The sequence below is a fragment of the Mycetomoellerius zeteki genome, unplaced genomic scaffold (genome assembly GCF_001594055.1).
Source record: "Mycetomoellerius zeteki isolate Tzet28-1 unplaced genomic scaffold, Tzet1.0 scaffold73, whole genome shotgun sequence".
Lineage (NCBI taxonomy): Eukaryota > Metazoa > Arthropoda > Insecta > Hymenoptera > Formicidae > Mycetomoellerius > Mycetomoellerius zeteki.
The window spans coordinates 276,498-294,323 of record NW_017257753.1 but is presented as its reverse complement, the minus strand read 5'-3'; the positions used below and the strand labels follow the sequence as shown (position 1 = coordinate 294,323).

The 17,826-nt window shown below is 35.1% G+C and overlaps 3 protein-coding genes across 7 annotated transcripts; 1 reads left to right on the top strand and 2 right to left on the bottom strand.

The window, feature by feature from the left end:
• Nucleotides 1-491: 491 nt before the first annotated feature.
• Nucleotides 492-4,074, top strand: LOC108729342 (digestive organ expansion factor homolog). 3 transcript variants are annotated; one of them, XM_018458401.1, is made up of 2 exons: nucleotides 492-541; nucleotides 1,631-4,074. In XM_018458401.1, the coding sequence occupies exon 2, from the start codon at nucleotides 1,679-1,681 to the stop codon at nucleotides 4,013-4,015; it is 2,337 nt and encodes a 778-aa protein (XP_018313903.1). In that variant the 5' UTR covers nucleotides 492-541; nucleotides 1,631-1,678; the 3' UTR covers nucleotides 4,016-4,074. The 3 variants fall into 3 exon arrangements, with proteins under 3 accessions (XP_018313903.1, XP_018313902.1, XP_018313904.1); XM_018458400.1 differs by lacking the exon at nucleotides 492-541 and adding an exon at nucleotides 1,135-1,260; XM_018458402.1 differs by lacking the exon at nucleotides 492-541 and adding an exon at nucleotides 1,235-1,249.
• A 729-nt stretch (nucleotides 4,075-4,803) lies between these two features.
• On the bottom strand, nucleotides 4,804-11,467 carry LOC108729422 (uncharacterized). 2 transcript variants are annotated; one of them, XM_018458536.1, is made up of 2 exons: nucleotides 10,007-11,467; nucleotides 4,804-5,066 (listed from the first exon to the last, which is right to left on the bottom strand). In XM_018458536.1, exons 1-2 carry the CDS (start codon nucleotides 11,271-11,273, stop codon nucleotides 4,843-4,845), a joined length of 1,491 nt encoding a protein of 496 aa, XP_018314038.1. In that variant the 5' UTR covers nucleotides 11,274-11,467; the 3' UTR covers nucleotides 4,804-4,842. The 2 variants fall into 2 exon arrangements, with proteins under 2 accessions (XP_018314038.1, XP_018314037.1); XM_018458535.1 differs by lacking the exon at nucleotides 4,804-5,066 and having other exon boundaries at nucleotides 9,770-11,009; nucleotides 11,112-11,467.
• An 89-nt stretch (nucleotides 11,468-11,556) lies between these two features.
• On the bottom strand, nucleotides 11,557-17,509 carry LOC108729421 (uncharacterized). 2 transcript variants are annotated; one of them, XM_018458533.1, is made up of 6 exons: nucleotides 17,286-17,509; nucleotides 16,967-17,188; nucleotides 16,285-16,377; nucleotides 14,391-15,025; nucleotides 13,653-13,808; nucleotides 11,557-12,902 (listed from the first exon to the last, which is right to left on the bottom strand). In XM_018458533.1, the coding sequence occupies exons 1-6, from the start codon at nucleotides 17,376-17,378 to the stop codon at nucleotides 11,981-11,983; spliced, it is 2,121 nt and encodes a 706-aa protein (XP_018314035.1). In that variant the 5' UTR covers nucleotides 17,379-17,509; the 3' UTR covers nucleotides 11,557-11,980. The 2 variants fall into 2 exon arrangements, with proteins under 2 accessions (XP_018314035.1, XP_018314036.1); XM_018458534.1 differs by having other exon boundaries at nucleotides 14,391-15,016.
• Between the last annotated feature and the right edge of the window lie 317 nt (nucleotides 17,510-17,826).

Sequence of the window (17,826 nt, the reverse complement as noted above, 5' to 3'; positions counted from 1 at the left end):
TAAAAATTTTCAATGAATCTTTTTGATTTTTTCAAAAGTTAGATTGACAGAAATTATTTTCTTTTTCGTTCAATTCGTCCATTTTTTTCATATGATATCGAAAACGTAATTTTATCTCGCCGCTAATGCACTTTCCGCGCGATCCGATTTGAACTTAGCCGCGCTAGACGTGATCTTGCCGCCAAATCGTATCCTTTCCGGTTTCTTCTCAACGATCATTTCCGTAAGTTTGTCGCGTCGCAAGCTCCAACATGCTCCAACATGCTCCTACTATAGCTCCTACTCATTCTACCAAGCGCGTTGGAGTGAATAAGAGCTATGGTAGGATATTGGAACCCGTTGGAGTATCTCGTGAAAGTCGCGCGCGTATCGTCGTTCGGATTGAAGTGTAAAGTGCGTGCAAGTGTAAAGCGTGATTACGTCGGATATTTGTTAAAAGAGGATGTAGTTTGCAGTTTTTGTGCACAGTGCAACGCCTTGAGATCCGTTCCAGAAAGTCGGACATTTTTGGCGCAACGGTGAACAGGACGCTGCTTCGATGGTGAGTCTTTTTGATTCTTTTCAGCGACGAAAGCTGCTCCAATTAATTGAAATTACTTGTGATTGTTGATATCTTTTTTTTTTCGAAAACGTGAATTAATAAATATGAATGAATAGTACGTAATTCTTACGATATAATGTTCAAACAAATTCTCTTCTAAATAAGACGGGATATAAGAACAATCGGAAATTAACGTAATACTGTGTTATTATTTAAATCTTTTGTAAAGATATTACTTTATATTTTTATTCAAAAAGTAATATAAGAATTTATCTCGCATCGGTTTTAGTTTTGTAATTGGCGCATCTAGGATACATTCCACTTGGCATTTATCCTTGTTGAACATCTGATAAACAACAAGGATGTAATGATGCTCATAGGCATTGCGACTTCCACGCTGTGGGAGTAGAACGTATCCTACATTCTCAAAATGGCGACTAATGCGTTTTCACGTGAATGTAGTCGCGCATCAATTCGCGCGCATTTCCTTTTTGCTTTGGGGTGATTGGTTCATTCTTCTCGGGATAAATGGTTAGTGCAGTACTATAGACACCTTTAGTTCGTAAATCTAGTGTCTGTGACGTCTGTGTTTGTATCGCTGCTATCGCACGAGATGATTTGAGGTTATGTGCCCATGAGATTATTGTATACAAAAATATGTAATTATAACTATTGGGAACAGAAGTATGCAGTTAATTATTTAAGCAGGTACTCGAAGGGTAGGTTTACTGAAAATTTGATTTATTTAAATTGATATACCATTTAATTATTTTTTACCGATAATTGAATATGTAATGAAGAGTTACGTTAGATTAAATTGATTATTATGCCATTTCTTATCGCATGTTACTACCTAAATTATTATTTAATAATATATTTATTGAAAATAAAATTTTACAATGAAATAAACAAAAGTTGTACTAACATGGTAGAAATTCTAGCAATATGAATAAATTGAATATGAATAAAAGTTACGTTAGATTTAATTAATTATTATGCTATTTCTTATCATGTGTTACTAGCCGAAGTAATAGCATGTTAGAAAATTTTCAATTAGATTAATTGTATATGTATTTTCTTTTTCTCTAGCAATACGTGTATAATCCACATAGATAAAATCAGAATTACATTATTCCAATGGCTCCGATGGGAAAGCGTTCATTTCGTGGTAAAAAGAGAAAAATTGATGAACGCAATGCACAAAAACGACCAAAGCCGAAGAAAGAAAAATTCGACTTTAGGAAAGCCTCTTATATTAAAGAACGTGACACAAAGAATGAAGAAATTGAAGCTCGCAGGCGAATAATGGAAGAGGAGAAGATACGTCAGCGACTGGAGGAAACAGATAGTTCTGAAGAGGAAGAGGTTGATCCTTGGATGCTTTATATATCTAGGTTATCTGGTTATAAACATACAAATTTAATGGAGAAATTAAGGAAGCCAATTGTGACAAGTTCAGAAAGTGAAAATGAAAATTCTGATACACAGGATAAAAATGAAACAGATAAGGAAAAAACGAAAAAAATGAAGAAAACGAAAAAGAAAAACATTGAAGAAAAGAATGAAGAATCTGAAGCAAATGAAGAATCTTCTGGTCAGGATGAAAAGATTATAGTCAGGATGAAAGAGGATGACTATGAAGATGCTGAGACTGCCCAAGAAGACATTGGCCATTTGAGAGATCCATTCTCTTTGCATTTACGTAATGATATGGATGATGAACTGTGTAAAGCAGTTTCATCAACGCCACAGATTACAGAGACTACAACGTTATCATGGCCTACATTGGGGAATTTGGTATGTCAAATTCCAAAACCAGCTGTTGATTCAAACGATAAAGCAGTAAAAGTAAAAAAGCTTCTAGACGATGAAGAGAAACAATTTACAAATTATGGTAAGGTTCCCACTCTGATTGAGAACGTCGACTGGAACAAATTGCATGTAAAATCACAGATTCAAAATAATTTAATTAAAGCTAATTATGATAACATAAAAGATACTATAGAAAAAGATTCTGCACCTTTAACTTCTCTTCAAAGAGAATTGTTTTCCGTGGTAAATAATTATCAAGACTTGCATTATCCCGGAAGTATATTTTCCAATGCCGATGAAATACGATTTGTTTATTGCCTGCATGTAATTAATCATGTTCTGAAGACCCGAACAAAAATACTGCATCATAGTGCAAAGTTAGCAAAAGCCAATCGTAATGGCATGGGAGAAGTACCAGACGAGTACAAGGATCAGGGTTTAGTTAGGCCCAAAGTACTCATAATAGTGCCATTCAAACATTCTTGCTTGAAGATAGTTGAGATGTTCATCTCGATTTTGTTCGGGGAAGATAAAGGCGGCTCTGTCATCAACAAGCTGCGATTCATGGAGGATTTTACTGGAAACGAATTAACGATGCCCAAGAAAAATCCTAAACCAGTAGATTATAAACTGACCTTGCAAGGAAATATCGACGACAAATTCAAGATAGGCATGGCGCTTACCAAGAAAACTCTCAAGTTGTACACGAATTTCTATTCTTCCGACATTATAATCGGTTCGCCGTTGGGTCTCAGGAGAGTAGTAGGTGCAGAAGGCGAAACGGTGAGAGACTACGATTTTTTGTCATCTATAGAGTTGCTAATCATGGACCAGATTGACACGGTTCTCATGCAAAACTGGGATCATCTGTATCAAGTTTTGGATTACATGCATTTGCAACCCAAGGAATCTCACGATATCGATTACTCCCGCCTTAGAAGTTGGTGCGTGAATGGCTGGACAAAATATTACAGACAGACATTAATCTTTTCCAGTATCGAAACACCATATATAAACACGATGCTGATCAGGAAATGCTTTAACTACGCCGGCCAGGTGAAAGTGGCGAATGCATTAGAACCGGGCTCGATTCATGACGTGACCATCAAAGTTCCACAGGTCTTCTACAGATTCGACGCTTCCGATCTTTGTCAGGCTATTGATAGCAGACTGGATTTCTTCCTGAAAGAGATATTGCCGCGATACACGGATCCTATATACAATCACACATTAATCTACGTGCCGTGCTACTTTGACTTCGTATATCTGCGCAATCGCATGATGAAGGAGAAGATGAGTTTCACGATGATTAGCGAGTATACCCAGGATCGAAAGGTCGCCCGAGCGAGGGATATGTTCTTTCACAGCGACGCACATTTCCTCCTCTATACAGAACGCTGGCATTTCTGGCGCAGAACGAGGATAAAGGGTATCCGTCACCTTATATTCTACCAGCTGCCCACTTATCCACATTTCTACAGCGAAATGTGTAATCTAATGGACAGTCTGTATCAGAATCCACGTTCCGGCACGGAGTACAATATGTCGGTAACCGTCGTTTACAACAAATTTGACGCCATAACTCTAGCCCAAATAGTGGGTCAGAATAGAGCCACTAAAATGATAGAATCAGAATCTAAAGTACACACGATTAAATGCTGAGACTTGAATTATTTTTCTATACTTGTGTATATCATGCGAAGAGATAATTATAAATAATTTAATAATTACAATAAACGCGTAATCTTATACAACTGCGCTATCGTTGTAAATAAAGTAATTATTTTGTAAATAAAGTGTAAAATAATTACTTCAATGTAGGATCTTTATTTTAATCATAAAAAACTTACATAAAAACATCTATCGCGTAAATGTTAATCACGATAAAAAACACGTTAGAATTATAACGAATTTCTATTTTATCATTGCTGCATGTACTTCTCTTTCCAATATTAATAATTACAAAAATATTTTGAGTTTTTTCTAACTATCAATATGATACAAGAAACTTGATGAAAAGAATCTGAAAAAATGATTCTTCATAAAAAATTACACTTGTAATCTAGTCGTTTTATTACACAATAAAGATACAAAATTTGTTTGATTTATTTGAATTTATAAGAGAGATGAAGTCTGCGATAGAATATACATGTATAATTTTATCTGTAATTCCATCACTTATTAATTTCTTCTATCGTATTTTTGCAATAGTGCCATCCATGTAATTCTATAGACAATTAGATACTTAAATTATTTTAATGTATCTAGTTTCTATATTTGTCTCAGTGAATTCTAGTCTCTATAAGGTTTTTCATTTGGCAAATTCAGATCGATACGACTTCTAACGTTCTCTGTCCATAAGAACTAAAAGACAATTGCTTCCTTATATGTACTAATAGATATTGATACTTTATTAGCGATTACTAGTTGGGTTCCTTGCACTTTATTACTTTCAATACGAGATGTGAAAAGTTTGATCATATATTCGCTTATGTAACACTCTCATCATCTTCGCTCGTAATGCTAGTGAAATTATGATAATCTCCTGTTGTCGATATTGATGTGAGCTCTACAGACGTCTCCCTGACGTCTGCAATTTCCGTGAAAACTTCCGAGAAACTTTTTTGTCGTTGAGTGATCGATAAATCAATTTGTTCCAATTGTTTATTTTCTACCGTCGTAGATCTCGCTGTCATCCTTTCGATCTGCGTTTCTGTGAAAAAAGAATATCATTAAATTGTAAAAATAATTGCATACTATTTGTAATACGTTACAGAAATTAATTTGTGTTTAATTTTTTCAAACATTTTATAAAATGTAATATATTTGCAAGATTTTTTATTTATATTGATATTACAACGTAATTTTTTGGATTTTAATAGGGGATATTTCTTTATGTTTTATTCGAATTTTATAAGTTTAATTTCACGAGGCATTTATACTTTCACTCATGAAATTTATAGCGTACAGAATATTTAAAACTTTAGCTAGATATAAATTACTAAAGTATTAAAAAATTTAGATAGATATAAATCAAAAAATAAATGTTAGACCATTAAAATAATTTTGTAGGACGCTGAAACTGATTGCTATAGTGTCAAAACCTTTTGCAGCATTATTCATTATGTTTGAGTGTTCTGCATAATAATTTTGATAGTCCAAAATTATTTCTAAATCTGTATCTAGCTAAATCTTTAGATTCTTCAGCAAAATTATTCTTTTCATATAGAATTATAATTCTGTATGATTTCTAATGTATCAGCGTGAAGTTCTCAACGAAGGTTTTCATATTTTCGGGTTGCAGTAACAACGCCTTTACCGTTTGAGATTGGCGGAGTCGTGAGGGAGTCGAAGGAAGAAGTCTTTGAACACTCCTGCTTCTCGATTTTCGTCCTTCTAATTGTCTGATCCTTAGGATTCCAGACGAAGGTGTAATACAAGGAGAGCAGTATAGCAGCCATGCTGACAAATATGACGTACGCGACCACCGTCAGTACTCGTACCACCTTCTGCTTGTGCTTCGGTTCATAGAGCTTATCTTTTCGTTCGTCCCCAGCGAAACGAATCTCATTAGACGCCAGCGGTTTGCTCTCGCGGTTACCCAGGGTACGACCGATGCTCGCCATCACGTTGTGGGCGCTCATTTTTCGTGGCAATTGCATCCTCGACTCCGCGAAAATTCACGTCTCAATTGATGAGACGATCATCGTCCCACGGATGGACCTCGACGAGAGAAACTCGAAAGAAATCGTATAATGTGCAGGCTTTTTCTCTCCGCTGAAAAGCAAACGATCTACGTTCGTAACGTTGATCGCAAGCGTTGGAATAGTTCGGCTCGTGTAAGAATCGCAAATATTTTTTCCGCGAAAAATTGTCGAAATCGTACAGCGTTTTTATAAGTCGTTAACCATCTATTGTAACTGCCTGTTAACTTGAATGAATTAATGTTTGTAAAAAACGGTGGATAAATTTTAATTCTAAAATATTTTTAGAAATCAATTCTTAGGAATGACATTTTGGATTGAATATTTTTTATTGAATATATCAACGACGCCGCATAATCAACCAATAGAAATTATTCTAATTACGTTCTTAAATAATTTTTGATAGCTCCTTTTTGCGCTATATTTCCAAGTAAGCGTACCTCAACGTTAAAACGTATCCGCGCGTTTATTTCCAGCAGCATCACATGCTCTCGGGATGCTCGATTTGCCCTTGCGCCTTCGCGGATTCCATTACAAAGGTACTCTTGTTCGAATTATACTGTTCAACCACATCGCGAGTGAGAGACGCATTTCGCAGACGCGATAGGGCGTGCCTCGTCGAGAGGAGCTTCGAGCTTCGCTCTCGCAAGTTGATCGAGATTGTACGGAGAAGGGTTGACTCACGCGTTCGGGATCGATAAGCCACGAGCTTTCGGCTCTTTCGTTTTCACCACGGAACTAAACACGCGTTTTACCGCTGGCTATTTCTGTGTGCCGGCTTTCGTGGATGGCCGTAACTCGCCTCGTACGTCGCGAGTAAGGAAAAAAGCCCACCCACCTCGGATAGGTGCACCGGGAAGCAGCACCCAGTGCGCAAGCTCCGGAACCTTGATCAGCCCAGAGAGAAGCTTTTCGCTTTTCAAGCCAGCCGGAGGCTGATAAACTTACGAGGCTGCGAAGTTCTCCTCCATTTAAAATGATCGATTCTAGTAATAATTTTCAAACAATTTTTAATCCAAAAAATAAAAAATTGAATATTTGAATAATTTTAGAATATTTATAAGATTTTTAAATATTTTTCGCGTCTTCTAAAAAATAAAAGCGCAAAAAAGATCCGCATTTTCTTATAAGTGTACAGAAAATTAATTAGATATCTCAAGAGGGATTTCAAAAGTTTGGCTCACGTAAAACTTTCGAGTGCGTACTACAGTTACTTTTTTAAAGTTTATATTCTCTGTGTTTATATTTTATATAATTTGAAAGTCTTTTACTTACTAGAATTTAATGATTCAAAATTCATAAATCTATAAGAAACAGCTAAAGAAAATAAAAAAGGAACACAAAATTATTTTTTGACGCACAAAATAGAATTGTATTGTTGTAGATGATTTTATATGGATAGTATGGAATAATAATATATGGATAAATGGATTTAATTTAGAAAAACGTCAAGTATTTCGCAAATTAAATCCATTTATACACATTATTCTTCTACATCTGTTAGCATATTTTTCTCTAAACGCGCAATAGTTACAAGTGTAATTAAAACTTTAGATAAAAGTTTAAAAAATGGATTATAGATATAATCTTTTTTTTTATCGTAGAAAGTAACGTCGTTAAAGCATGCAACATTTTACTTTAGGAAGACGATTCTTCTAAAGTAAATTGTGAAAAATTCGCGTAATTTACATTGAAAACGAATCGTCTTCCTAAAGTTTACTTAATTTGAAAGAACTGTTTCGTAAATACGGAAAAAATTGGGGAAAAGACGAGTGGAATATTTTATCGGTGAGATATAGCATAGTCTCGAAATGGGATTAAACGTAACGAGAGTTGAATAAAGACGGGAGAGCTGTCTGAACTACTAAGCAATTTCGTTTCGAGAATGGATCGACGTAACTTTGTCGTTTTACTTGTCCTATAAAAGGTGACGCGCCTTTGTTTTAGTAGTCACAACGCAACCCCTTGATCTTTTCTTCAGCAAACAAGGTGGACTATTCGATCCCTTGATGTAAGTTTCGTACAAGCAAGAAAACAGGCGCGAACCTGGAAAACAGCTACAGGTTCTGGGAAATTATGATCGGGTATCCGTTAAATTATGTAAAGTGTCTTCGACACAAATACCGAAAGAAATATTTTACTCTGTGAAATATCGCGAAGAGGGATCATTTGAGTCTTTAGAATTAAATGCTCGATGTTTTTGTTAAATTTCCTTAAATCTGTATTTATACTTTAAAGATTTAACTCACGAGGCATTTTGTTTACTTTTAGTGTCAAATTACATATTAAGAAAGTTTATCACATTATGAATTTTTTTGTATATGATTTATCGATGATAGTTTCTTATTAATATTTTATAGTGTAAAATTTTTCGGAATTTGTATTAACATTAGAATGCTATCGTTATTTGAGTGACACGTATTGCTATCAATATTTTAAGTACAAGGAAATAGGCCACTCTTAATTAATGTTACACAAGTTTATCATACATTTCATATAATGAGAATATTTCATTCATTTTAATGAGAATATTTATTATCTAGACTTTTATAAACAAAAATGAAATATTAACTTAAGAGGAAAAAAAGAATAAGCATCAATTCAATCTTATAATGATATGGAGTATGCAGTCTAATTGTGCGTATCTCCACATTTAAATAAAATCTATAATAGCACAGAATAATAACACTAAACTGCTTAAAAATTGAAATCACTTATCACTTTCTCTATTATAATAATGACTATTAGGAGATTTAAACTGACACATAAGGAATAAAATTTTTAAAAGCTTTGCTTATTCCAGTTTTTAATATAGCAGATTGGATCTTTTATAAATGATTATTGAAGGCATAGTTTAACGCTCAATTATTTTGCTCACTTGTACGTAAAATTTATGTATTGATAGCATTTTAGGATTAATTATTTTTATTTTATAATTAACGCTTTAAATTTATATGATTTCAATAAATTACTCCCAAAATTGAGAATTTTATTTTATAGTTTCTCTCTTTGTGAGCAGAGATTAACGGTTTAATTATTGCAATGTCATCTGATAATTAATTATAATATATTCAGGAGTTATCGGATCTTGAATGTGATGTAACGTTGAAGAAGCCATATAATAGATCGAGCTGACCCTGTTTCGCTTATTACTCAGTGACAGCGCGGATAATCACACATCGTATACCAATCCATCGACTTATTTCTAAGGCTTTAATCATTACTCCATCTGTCATGTCTGTTAAGATCTTTTTTTTCTAGTTGAGAAGGAAAATTACTTTCCGTTGGATATGTCTTATTAAAATATTTCTCAAGCAAAAAGTATCTTTAAAAAATATTATATAAATACAAATATAAATTATTAAAAATATAAATATAAAATATAACAAAAGTAAATATAATTTACGTTTGTAATGAGAACTTAAAATAATATAATAGATTCGAGAAATATTCGATAGAAATAAATTAATTTAACGTAAATTCAGAAATTTCAGACAATGAACAACCAAATGCTTCGCATGTTTATTTAGTCGAGCGAACAATAGTCAGACTTTAACGAGAGCATAAACTGCAACAGATGTTCCAGATGCAAGAGCATCAATAATCGTTCATTTCTAGTTTCAAAGCTAATAGAAACACAAAATCAATAATTATTTAAACTTTTATTTACTTCACTTATTATACTTATTAATTTAATTTCGAAATATACGGTCGTATTGTTTTGTTATTCAAAATACGTTATTACTAAAAACGGAATTTCTTGCTTTGTGGATTTGTGAACATGCGGAAACGTTACGACTCAGGGTAGGGAAACCGAGAATGACGTAATGCTCACTGTATAATCATATAATCATTGTATAATCATACAGTCACGTTTCGCGCGGCCCTGTTTATCTCAGCGCCGTAGGAGAGGCGCTTGGCAGATTTCTCTCAGCGCGAATTCTCTCACCTTCGGAATTTCTCGTTCTTGCGGTGCGTGGCTGTGATTTTACGACGGTCGGATCATTCGACGTCTGATGGAATCCCGGATTGTCGATCGTAAATCCTGAGTCGCGAGATGACGGGTCGATCGATACTTTTTCACGCGCGATTTGTCCGATCTGGTCGTTCGAAGAGTAATTTTCCTGGGAGTTTCTAATACTATCATTCACGTATTTTTCCAATATAATGCTCGTTTGTACGTCATTTGAATTATTTTCTCGATCGTTATTAATCAACCGACGATCATCGGTCTCGTTTCGTTTCATTGGTTCTTTCCTATCGGTCTTCAGGAATTCTTGGGTCATTTTGGAAGATTCGTCTTCGAAAACGCGTCGATCGCTGCCATTCGTAATCTCGCTATTTGTCATCACGTTGCTGAATTCGCGAATAACGTACGATTCAACGGCATCGGGACTCTTTTTGTTATACCGTTTCTTTTTGTCGATAATTGGATTGACGTTGACAGAATCTCTATCGAGTTTCTGCCTCGTTTTAATTTCGGGAATAGTCATGAACTTCGATGTGGAAGACGTACTTTCAACGTTCAAAGTACTTACAGAATCCGCAAATTCTACAGGCAGATCGTTATAAGTCTTTTCTTCGGATATGTTTTCACTCGCGGATTCACCGTATCGATTTATAGAGATCGTGTTTTCCACGGGATTAACCGTCGAGTTAAGCACTTTATCCGCGAACGAATTGTTGAATCCGCTGGACTTCGTGGTCTCTTGCGACGAATGTCGCCTTTGAGCAAGCAGGGTGTCCACGAGCGAATGTCTCAGCTTCAGCAACGCTGCGTTTAATTTTAGTTTCTTTTCGAGATTTATTTTATTTTGGAAATCATCGCCATTGTACATGTGGTGCGCCATACGACCCGCCAAAAGAGGCTTGTGCATGGGATTGACTTTGTTCTGCAAGAAGTTGCTGTCCTTCTTCGTCTCCTCCGAGGGTGGCGCGACCAGGAACTGCAACTGCGGATCCGTCCGCAAACGTTCTCGCTGTATGAGCTTCGGATTCGGCGGTTCCCACAGGAATATGTAATAAGCACTCAAGAGAATAGCCACGAAACTCACTGAGAACAGATAGGCCATCACGGTGAGCACGCGGATGATCTTCTTAGATCCACGATTCTCGTAGATGTCCGCGTTCGAATCCTTCGCCGGTACGTCCACTGGAGAATCCGGCGAGAAAGCGTCCTGCGATCTTCCCTCGCCGCTGCTGTCCTCCCTGCTCATCTCGACTGATCTTCGGAATGTCTCAACGTGAAAATCTAAGACGGATCAACTCGGTTTTCTCAGTCATGACTCTGTGTTTTCGCGCACATCGCGGGAGAAGACACCTTCTCTTCGCTGTTCATCGCGAGGCTGATCCTCTCGAAATTTTTCTGTGAAGTTCTCCGGTGAACTATTTGCATACAGCAAAAGCGATGATTCTTTGATGATTCTTGGTGGTTTTTATCAACTGCCATTCGTAGTTATATAAAAGAGATTAATTTGTTACCTATCGTTTATTTTAGCGTTCTTTTCGAGCCTGGCTCGTGTTAATCGCTTGATCGTTTGTTGCTTTAAGCACCCATATATAAGACTGGATAAATACGGAAGAGGGACGTCCGTCGATCGAGGGGGAAACGTCCCGGTAGCGATAACATGCGCGACTGCAAGCTCTCGGCGAGCGACGCGTCGCGGGAAAGCTCGGCTTTGCGGAGTTCACCACGTGTTCGACAGCTCGCGCAAGCGTCCTCGCGTACCTGCCACATGGTCCAAGCTCACACCAAATCTTGACAACAGTCCGACAGTTTCCGAGTAACTTACGAGAGGTTCGTTTACGAGCGATCTATCAAAACGGAACGTCATTTCATTTCGTCGACGAAACTATATCGATTTTATTAGTGCATCTCAGTCCATCCTTTCATTATATAAGTGCGTTTATTAGAAATTTATTATCAATCTTGAGAATTTTCATTTCGCAGCAATTTCTCTTCCTTTTCCACGACAATCGTATCGTTCTGCTTAAACTGCAGCGATCTCGAGGAGTTCGTGCTGCTAACGGAAGTAAACGATTTCCGATCGTCAGAATCCTCTTCTTCACGCTCCGAAAAGGTATTAACGTCGTCTCTCGAGGAGTTCAGCGATTCATCGGATATCAAACAGTCTCTGTTACGCGGTTCTACCTCTTCTAAGGAAGATTCTGTGGTCCTTGAAGATCCTTCAGGACATCCTCTCTCTTCGACGTTCATAGACAGATTACTGCTCGCCGAGTTGAGTTGCCGCAGCAATCGATGCAGCCAGTTCCGGAAGAGGGACCTGGAAGATTCCTTCATAACAATCTCGTTTTTGCTTTTCGTGGACAGAGACCGGATTTCTTCCGGACGCTTCTTCTCGGCTTTTAAAAATTCCTCGAATTTCCGGAAGTCCTCCGCCGTGAAGATGTTCCTGTTCAATCTCACGCCAGAATCGGTCAGCAGCGACGTCAATCGCCATTTTTTGTTTTTTCCGTTTTGCTGTTGTACGTGATTGTTCGATTTCCAACCGCTGTTCCCGGCGGAGATAGATCCTTGCTCCGAAACAGGGTCAGATTTTTCCAAAGTGATCGAGGTATTCTCTTCTTCCTCCACGGAAAATGTCCGCGAACTTTCGCCATTCGTCTCCGCGGTTAAAGCTGTGGAAGCTCTCTCGGATTCGATCGATACCAACGGCAAATTGGGAATGGATTGTTGCTCGTTGAGTAAACGAAAGATTTGTATTAGCAGATCGTTGGATCCTTCGAAAGTAGAGGATGTCGACACGGGCGTTTGTTGATTTTGCTGGGCGATTAACGAATTCAACGCTGGCATCAACGTGGGAGCGTATAACAAGACAGCCAGCCTGTATAAGTGTAATAATTATCCTAAATGAGATTTTTAAAAGTTGTTTACAAAATATAATTATTCTTCTGATCGTTTAACACCGCGGATATTTAGATTGATGACGTTAGAAGTGAAAAAACACAAATAAAAATATGAAAATTTTTGCAAAAAATATTAAAATAGAAATATTTTTCAATATAACAATATTTGCATTTGATAGAATACACTTGTAAAATATACCGAAAATTCTCTTTTTTAAAATTAAATAAAATTATATTTATCTTAATTCGACAGATGTTGATATAGTTTGTATTATTTTTTGAACATATAATTCAATTCTAAATATATACTTATTTATTGATTACACAAAGCAAGTTTTCGGTATATTTTACAAATCTATTTTGTAAATTGCAAATATTATTTTATTATATTAAAACATATTTAATGAAGTTTGCAAGAATTTTCTCTCTTTGTTTATTTTTGTCACTTCTGACGTCACAATTCAAGATGACTGCAGTAAATAGACAGGAATCTTAATTTTACTTTATTATGAATTATTAGAAAACGTTATATTTTTTTCCTCGATTTTAATCTCGTATTAGGTACATGTCGTAAATGATATAATTGAAACCATGTCTTGTACCCTTATTATCCATTCAAACTTCGTTGTCATTAACAATTCTTCAGAGATATTTTTATACATCTTGGAAGGGGAATAAAAAGTATTTAAAAACGAATATGAATAAATAAATAAACGGACTATAAATACCTCAGAAGTTGTATCGTGAGACCGCTAGAATCTAAAGTCGGATCAGTGGCCGATGAGTGAATTATAGGATTGTATGTCGTATGTACCGTACTCCTTGGGGTCGGCGTTCTTCTTTCGATTTGCGGATTCGCTCGATTATTCCGATCAGTGTTAGAACTGGTAAATATATAAAACCAAAGAAATCTTCTATGATTAATAAATTACTTATAATTATTCATGAGATTATGATAAAATATTTCAAAAATTTGAAAGAATATTTTATATAATAAGATAAAAAAAAGGGGAAAAAAGCGGACACAAATAAAAATATACTTTTATAAACCCTGTGTTATCAGGATAATAACGTGTTTCTTTAAAAGAAATATCTTTCTAAATAATTTGAGATTTGTTCAAATTTAAGAAAAATATTTGATTTCAATTATATTGAATCAATTTTTCGTAATTAAATTACCCATATATAGCACAGACCATTCTAGCAATATTATAGCAACATTGCAAGCATTGCAGCAATGTTGTTGCAAGTTTCTATGTTGTATATGTTCTTTGCAAGTATTATTGCATTACATTGTGCATGCCAACATTTTTACAAATTTCCTCACGTTTTTTTAATTTAGGAGACTTAAATTTAAGTCCGATAATTAAAGAGAAAATCAGCTAAAAATAATCTTTTTAATTCTCGGAATTTTTTTAATTTTTCTTTTCTTTTTCCGCTGCATTAAATTTTATCTAAGATTATACCTTTCTGCAGAAAGTTCTCTTCGATGTTGCGATTTTTCCCTTTCCTCGTTCCTTCGAGATGAGGAATTACCGCGAAGTTGATTATCTGTCTCCTCCTTGTGAAACATTCTCAGAAAACTCGCGTATTTCGGCGTGGACACGTGCTTTTTCCAGAATGGCTTTCCTTCCATCGGTATCCTGCTGTTTCTAAGCCTACTCCTAGCAACCTTCTCGTCTGGAGTGAACGTCGTTGACGTATCCTTGACACGTGGTTTGATCCTTTCGGTCAATCTCGGCCGATTCTGCTGGCTGCCAGCTCCTAAATCGATCGCTATCGCTCGATCTTCTAGATCGTTGAGTTTACGTTTGTTGCCACGTCCTTGTCCAGCCACGTTTTGATCAGTTACGACTCCTGACTCGGCGGTTTGCAACAGGACATTTCCCTGACAGCTGACTGGATCGATCGATCGTTTATCGCTGTTATTTATCGCGACGGGCTTGACGGGCCTCAATTCAGCCGAATCAGAAGTCTTCACCGCGTCGTTGATGATTTTACTGACATCCTGGCACGCTTCCATCGACTCTTTCGAGCTACGCTGCTTTATCGTTCCGTTGTTGTTTTGAGCCAGTGAAGTTCCGGCGTAATTCTGCAAAGCCTGAGTAATGTTAGATCCACCGGATGTTACCGTGAAATTATTGCGTGACAGGATGAGTAATTTCATATTTTCTTTTTTCGTATTTTGGATTACAGAATTAATTGACATTTTATAGCGGAACTTGGAAGTCGCTTGAAAGGCGGAATTTTCAAATAAACAAATAAGAGCCACGCTGTGCCATAAATTTACTCATCCAGTCGCAAAATAACATAAATATTGTGACACGAATCGTAAACATTTATTTTAGACGAAAAAAAGCGGTATTTTGTTTCGACACATCATACGAATACGCATATTATCTGTCAGAATATTGATATGTCCTATACAATCAGAAAAGCTTGCTGTATTTTGAAGTTAAAATAACAATAGACACGGCTACACATTTTATGAATCGATTGTTTTACTTCATACCCATCGCTATTTTAGGATTGTTAACGTTTCTGTGTCAGCAGATCACAGTTTATTAGTTTATTCAATATTTATCTGAGAAATATCTGCAAAATTAGACATGCCTCAAAAATAGTATACCTATAGCGTTATTTACAAACGTGACAATCAATATGCAATAATTCGATATTGCTAAATCGAATTAACTTCAAATCATAGAAGTCGTAGAAATACGCGTCGATTCATAGCTCGCAAGCTACATAGAAAAAACCGTTTTGCTAAATTACCTAAAAATTTAGTTAAATACAGATTTGAAAATAATTCTATTAGACCAAATCAAAATAATTATATAGGATGTCCAAGCTGGTTACCAGAATGTCAAAACTTTTTGCAGCCTTGCTCATGCTTGAGCGTCCTACATAATTATTTTAATTAGTCCAACAAAATTATTTTCAAATCTATGTCTAATTAAATTTTTAAATATTTTAACAAAATTCTTTTCGATTCCATATATAACGTTAATGATAATACTTGTTGAAAAAAACGTCGATAGTACAGCGCATGAATGTGTACCAAAGTGCAGTTTATTTATTTCTTCGGAAAACCGATTCTAAAGTTCAATGATGTCACATTACTAAATGACAATTGGATCGAAATTATAATTTTAGTTTGCTATTGATAACGCAGACGCTAATATCAATTTGATGTAACCGCACATAGTAGAAGTCATGCAAGCTTATGAATACCTACAGAAGTGATCTATTCTTAAGTAACTCTTTCATTCGTCGAAGCTACACTTATATAAGAGTGTACTGTACCATCGGAGAAATAACTTTTAAGATATCTAATTTCCACGAATTTGATTAACGTACATTATTGTTTAATTGCAGCTTCTGGACTGTTGCGTTGAAAGGGGAAGTTCGCGGGGAATGTTCCTTGACAGTTCTCGGTGAGTTGTTAAGCTTCTAAAAAAATCGTTAATTACATCGTTTTGAAAATCAGTAAATAATTAGCATACTATGTGATAAATTGTAATATGGCTTTTATTAGAGACCGTTAATACAATAACGAACGATATTATATGGAATTACGAGATATTACACTGGGAGAAAAATGTTTGGTATTTGTGACTATAATTGCGTAGTAAAATAGTTATAATTAAAAGCTTCATTTTTATAGTTATTATTATTATTATAAAAATGTTAGTAAAAATAATTCTAATTCTACATATAAAAAAATATATGTAGTTAGCATCGAAAAGATGACTATAAATTTATTATAATCATCCTGTCAATTATTTATTTTTTGTATGTAAAACTATACATAAATATAATCATTATTACTATAACATTATGAAGTAACAACTATAAAAATGAAGCGTCATAATTATTTTACCAATTATAGTTACAAATTTTTTTCTTGCAGTGTAAAAATTCAAAACGTTATATACAATAGAGAGAGAGAGAGAGAGAGAGAGAGAGAGAGTGTTTTACACAACTATTATTATTTTTAGAATATAATTAATTAAAAGATAATAACGTTTCGTGTTATTACTTCGGACGAATTTACTTTCTGTCTTGCCGGTTGCTGATTTCGTGAGCAACCGTAAATGTTCATTCTGTCAGCGACGCAGCATTCGTGTCCAGGTAATGCGCAAGCTTGACGATTGTTTCTTTCCCGCGGATTGACGTGGCGCTCTTGTAACTCTGGAGAAATCCTCTCGGAATATGTTCGATTTCCGGTAGGAAATTTATTCCAATTACACGTCGCCGCACGCTGCATATCGAAAATCGAAATAAACACATCGACATGATCTAGATTTTATTGTATAGAAGAAATTTTAATTTCGAATTATATAAAAGTACGATCGAACCTGGTTATAAAACGCATTCGGATAACCTGCGAATCTGTTGCGTTCTATGAGAGGTGTTAATATTCTAGCCCTCAACAATTCCCTCTCAATCATTGCATAATTTTCATTGATTTGCCTTACATAATTTCTAAGTAAAACATTATGTCTGGCTGCGTTACTGTTGCACAATGATCGGCGAAATCCGTTACGAGATTGTGTATAATGAGGTGTTATGTTATCCCTGGCGTCAATAATAATTTATATTATTAAACTGCTTGATATAATAATTTAAAGGGAAAGTCATAAACGGACACTGAAAAAAAAATTTTTCAGATTTTAAATAAATGTTTACTCCAATAGTACTAACGAAATATTTATTTATAGTAAATAAATATTTATTCAAAATAAAACAGTTATGTTTAAATCGAATAAATATATATTTAGTAAATATTTCGTTAGTACTATATTAGAATAAATATTTATTTAAAATCTGCAAATTTTTTTTCTGTGAAAAGATGTCCCTATTTAAGATTAATATAATTAATATAATTAATGTAAATTG

Excerpts from the sequence above, each read along its gene's own strand:
- LOC108729421 (XM_018458533.1), bottom strand. The coding sequence starts at position 17,378 with ATGATTGAGAGGGAATTGTTGAGGGCTAGAATATTAACACCTCTCATA. Across the intron at positions 16,378-16,966 it reads AGAAAGTAAATTCGTCCGAA|AAGCTTAACAACTCACCGAG; the intron begins GTAATAACACGA and ends CGATTTTTTTAG. Across the intron at positions 12,903-13,652 it reads CTCACGATACAACTTCTGAG|GCTGGCTGTCTTGTTATACG; the intron begins GTATTTATAGTC and ends ACACTTATACAG.
- LOC108729422 (XM_018458536.1), bottom strand. The coding sequence starts at position 11,273 with ATGAGCAGGGAGGACAGCAGCGGCGAGGGAAGATCGCAGGACGCTTTC. Across the intron at positions 5,067-10,006 it reads AAGAACGAGAAATTCCGAAG|AAACGCAGATCGAAAGGATG; the intron begins GTGAGAGAATTC and ends CTTTTTTCACAG.
- LOC108729342 (XM_018458401.1), top strand. The coding sequence starts at position 1,679 with ATGGCTCCGATGGGAAAGCGTTCATTTCGTGGTAAAAAGAGAAAAATT.